The following is a 4,618-nucleotide window of genomic DNA, read 5'->3' as shown; positions in this document are numbered from 1 at the left end:
ATGGGCTGCGGAGGGGGCGACGCTGGCAGCGAGACCAGCAGGGAGCGTGCAGGTCTGGGGTGGGGTCAACAGAGAGAGGCGTGAGGACTCGAGGTATTCAGGAGTTGGGGGGCTGCCTGGCTGCGAGGGTGGCAGAGGGCCGAGGTCCCTTGGCTTCACTTTGGGGGATGGGACGCATGGCTGAGGAGTGCTGGGGCCGCAGAGCAGGCCAGGAGGGAGAGGCGAGGCACCCCATGGGAGGCAGCGTTCCAGCTGCTGTTTTGTAACAATAACGAGGACCACAGGTGCTGGCCTATGCTGAGCACGCTGCAAGTCTCCCCTCCTTTGGGAAGAGGCGGACGGTGGTGGGCTGACCCTAGAGCGGAGGGGGATGGCGTGGCCTACGGATGGAGGACCGGGGGGACCCTGGCGGTCCTTGGAGGAAAGCAGCAGGACCCGTCGAGGCAGCAAGCCACAACTCGGGGGGCATGCAGCTGGCCCAGCGAAGAGAGAGGCTGCAAGCCAGGCTGTGCAGGGGCTGAGGAGAGGGCGGCCGAGGCTGCCTTAAGCAGGGAGCCGTCCTGGCTGCCCTCCACTGGTCGGGAGGAGGGGTCGGGGCAGGGAAGGCCCAGCTGCCTGCCGGCTCAGACCCGGGGTGGGATGGTGCAGGCCGCGGCCTCCTGGACGAGGCCTTTCTTCCCCTCACTCCCACGGGGCCCTGCGGACTGGCCAGGCCTCCTGCCGCCTCTGCTGTCCACCCTGTCTCCAGAGTGTGTGGCCCTGGGGGGTGGACATATTTCTGGCCCCTGTGGGAGGTGTGGGTCAAGGCTCTGAAGGTGGCCAGTCCAGGGTCTCCTGGGGCATGAGACCACGGAGAGCCTGCGCTGTGCCTGGGGGCCCGTCTGCCCAGGGGAAGAGAGAGGGGCAGGGGCAGGAGGCCATTTCAGTGACCCAGGAACAGACAGGCCCGAGGGGCGTGAGCCGTGACAGGTGGCCCAGCACAGACGGCACCTGGATGGGGAGGGGCAGTGCTGTGAATCGGGCTGTGCCCCAGGCGGGCACTTCAGGAGGACACCTGCTGGGGCACAGGTAGGCGGGCCCGAGGTGCAGCCGCTCTCCGGGGGACCCTGCAGGGCCAGCGGGGGCACTGCTGCCAGGCCCGTCTGTGTGAGGGCTGCTGTCCGGGCGTCTCCTCCACTCCGAGGGGTGCCCATGGCGAGGGCCAGGGCCGTAGGCAAGGTGCCCGGCCCCAGTAGAGCAGGAGCCTTCCTGTCCCCCTCGCCTTGCCGACTCGGGCCCCCCAGCTGCCGACACCTTCCTCTGCCTGGCTCCCGTCGGGTGGCCTGGGGCCTGGGCCCCCTGCTACAGCTCCTGCTGGGCTGTGTGTGCTGCTGCCTGCCTGGCCCAGGGTGCCCACCACTGTCCCATGGGGCTGGGCTGGGTAGGGAGGGGGCACCGGTCTGGGTGCTGCCCTCTGACGGGGCGGCAGTGGGGGCCTGGCAGGATGCCCCAGAGGGGAGGGTGAGCCCTGGGCCCCCACCACAGCCTCTTCTCTGGCACTGTCTGTCCACTCTTCCCCTCTGAGTGGCGTGTGGTCAGGGCCTGCCGTGGGTGTGTGCCGGTCTGACTCCCTTGGGTGCCCTAACCCAGCCCCCGCTTCCGGGCATATCTGGCTTCCCAGGTGCTGACCGTGCTTCCGGATGGGCGGAGGTCTTTGGGGATGGGGAGGCTTGGATGCCCCCAGGGGGGCCTCTGTCTGGGGTGATCACCCTCACACCCAGCCCAGGGGAGGCCCTGCTCTGCACCCAGAGGCGGGTGCACCTTGGAGGGAGATGGCTGCTCCTCAGGGACTGGGGTGGGGGCGCCCACCTCCCACCCTTCGTGGGCCAGCACATGGTGAGTGGACACAGGGCCGGGCCCGATGGGGCAGCTTCCAGGGCACCCAGAGCCCCCAGGGCAGGGAGGCGTGCACTCCAGACGCGCAGCAGCCTGGTCCCCGCTGCCCGGCTCCTCCGGGGCTGCCCCTCCGCCCCCGGCCCAGCGTCTGCCACCGGCTCGGATGGAAGCCCCCAACCCGCGTGACTCACCACCAGTGTCCAGGTTCAAGCTGGCGCTGAGCAGCGTCCGGGAGGCCTCGTGCCTGACCACACAGGTGTAGGTGGCAGCCGCACGGCCCGGGAAGGCGGGGATGCGCAGGACGCTCCAGGTGCGGAACGAGGAGTTCCCAGGCTGGGCTGCGGGGCGCGCCGTGGCGGACCAAGAAGGGTCCACCTCGTGCTGCCCCTCCAGCCAGGCGAGGAGGACGCCCAGCGGTGAGAAGTGGGACACCTCGCACAGGAGCCAGGTGGCTGCCTCGGCAGCGGGCAGTGGACTGGGCGTCGTCAGGACGCGGACGGCAGGCTTGCTGGGCGCCAAGGCCTCTGTAGCGAGAAGCCCGGTCACGCTTTGGGCCGGGGGCATCGGGAGAAGCCAGGCGGCCAGGGGACGATGGGTCCCACCCCCCGGGGTCCCCTGGTGGAAGGAGGTGGCCAGGGGCGCTGCCAGCTGTGGTGTGGGGCGCAGGGGGCCCGCGGCTGCCCTGTCTCCCCGGCCTGGGAGCTGCCCTCACCGTGTTCTTTCTGTGCCACCAGAGTCACCGGGGACTGCAGGCCAGGGCCACTCAGCGTGCAGGTGACGGGCGTCCCATTGACCCACAAGGCCCTGGACAGGGCCAGGTGGCTGCTCCGGCTCCAGGACCCGTTGGTGTGCTCTTTGGGCTCCTTCTCCGTGTGCCCGCTCTGGGGCTGCCCAGCCACCTCCCAGGACAAGCGGGCCGCCTGCAGGTCGCCTCCCACCGCCAGGCAGGTGAAGTTGGCCTGAGCCTGGAGCCACAGGCCCTGCAGGGGAGGGCGCAGCAGGTAGACCCTGGGGGGCTGGGTGTGGTTCCGGCACTCTGCAGGGGGACAGGGACAGGTTGGCGAGGGTGCGTGATGGTCCCTGGCGCAGTGGATGCGATTGGGGTCGAGGGGTGGCCAGCGGCTCCTGGTGTCTTTAGTCACCGCCCAGCCCCAGGCCTGCCCTCTCCCCAGAGCCACCGGCCCTTGCTGCTTTCAGAAGGGCAGTGGGCCGGTGACCTCCCGTTGCCCACAGCCGGGCTGGGGTCTCGCTTGCAGGCAGGCTCTCTCGGCCGCTGAAAGTTCTCCACCCTTCTCCCCCCCCCCCCCCCCCCGCACTTGGTTGCCCCAGGGACTGACCTCTGCAGGGGTCCTTTGGATTTTCTGGCATCCGGGCTTCTGTCTGGGTGCGACTGGTGGACAGCACTGTGGGGGAATGGGGTGAGTCAGGGTCTCCTCCTAGCTCCACAGACGGCTGGTGCTGTGGCCTGCCCGCACTGCCGGCCCCCTTCCCGCCCTCTGGGGGTCGTCTCCATCAGCCCTCCCCGAGTACACCTCCAGGCTCTGGTGGGACCCTGGCTGTCTGCTGCTGGTCACGAGTACCTGTGCTCAGTGCTCAAGGACCGTCCCCAAGACAGCCACCTCGACAGTTTAGGGTGATGGTGACCAGTAAGTTATTGGGCCATAAATTGCGACAGCCCAGGGGTCAGCCAACTTTTCTGTCAAGGGCCAGAGAGCAAATATCTTTAGGCTTTGCAGCTGCACGGGGTTTCTGTATGTCCTCTTGCCCTCCTCCTCCTGGTCCATCCCTCTAGAACTGGAAAGGCCAGTCCTAGGCTGTAAAGATCAGGCTTTGGGCCGCATCTGGCCTGTGGGCCGTGCGAGAGCCGGGCAGCGTCTGGGTCAGGGGGCCCTCCCTTTTCGGAGGGCTTGGCTCGTGCGGTCAGCACACCTTAGGCCCCAGGTAGGTCATCTTCCATGGGAGGGCAGTCCGGCCCCAGAACAGGAGGGCCCAGCCTGTCCTCTTGAAGCTCCGCCCTCTACCCACCAAGGCTGCCAGGTGGATGGTCCGGCTGCAGGAATCACGGCTGGGGCTGAGGGCTGACACACGCTGGGAGGGTTGTGGATGTGCACAGCCCTGCCGCGGTGACCTTCTCATCTGGAGGACTGAACTATCTCCTGATTCCCCACGCCCTGTGTGCCCAACCAGGCCACCCTGAGCCTGGGGGACACGCACGGCGGGAGCAGATTCTGCCCTGGGGTGTGAGCGTCTTGACCAATGAGCTGGGCAGGGCCCCCACGGAGATGCCATAGCGGGTCGCGGCCGCTGTCCTCTGCTTGGAGCTTCACTAGCACTCCAGAGGGCCGGCGAGGGGGCTGCCATTCTCTGTGTGACCAGCACACCTCCAGTGGTTTCTGCCCTTCTCAGAGCGAGGACACGCTTCCCAGGGTGGCAGACAGGGTGAGGTGTGACCCTGGGCCCCAGCCAGGCCCCCAGCACTCAGAGAGCCTGGAGCCAGGTGGAACTGGGGGTGAGGTCGGCTTTCGCCGGCTGCCACGGCTTCCCGGCCCTGTGGGTGGCACCCTGCTTCTGTGAGGGTCTCGGGGCTCAGTTCCATACTCCTGGCTGCCTTGGGAACGTGTGCCCGCGTGAGGCTCCACGGCGAGCTCACGGTCAGCGGGTCTGCTGGGCCAGGTGAGCCTGGAGCTGGCCTGTGCGCTCTCCCTCTCACAGTGCCCCTCACGTTGTGACCTGACCACATTCA

The 4,618-nt window shown here is 68.2% G+C and overlaps 1 gene segment (V, D, J or C); it reads right to left on the bottom strand.

Moving 5' to 3' along the window:
* Positions 1-6: 6 nt before the first annotated feature.
* Positions 7-4,612, bottom strand: LOC114891201. The segment is given in 3 exon segments: positions 7-2,399; positions 2,588-2,911; positions 3,213-4,612. Coding segments are annotated over 3 exon segments (1,134 nt in total).
* Positions 4,613-4,618: the final 6 nt, after the last annotated feature.

This window comes from Monodon monoceros, unplaced genomic scaffold, assembly GCF_005190385.1.
Source record: "Monodon monoceros isolate NGI ecotype Baffin Bay Population unplaced genomic scaffold, NGI_Narwhal_1 Contig7232_ctg1, whole genome shotgun sequence".
Taxonomy (NCBI): domain Eukaryota; kingdom Metazoa; phylum Chordata; class Mammalia; order Artiodactyla; family Monodontidae; genus Monodon; species Monodon monoceros.
The sequence above is the reverse complement of the archived record's forward strand: the minus strand, read 5'-3'. Positions and strand labels throughout refer to the sequence as shown.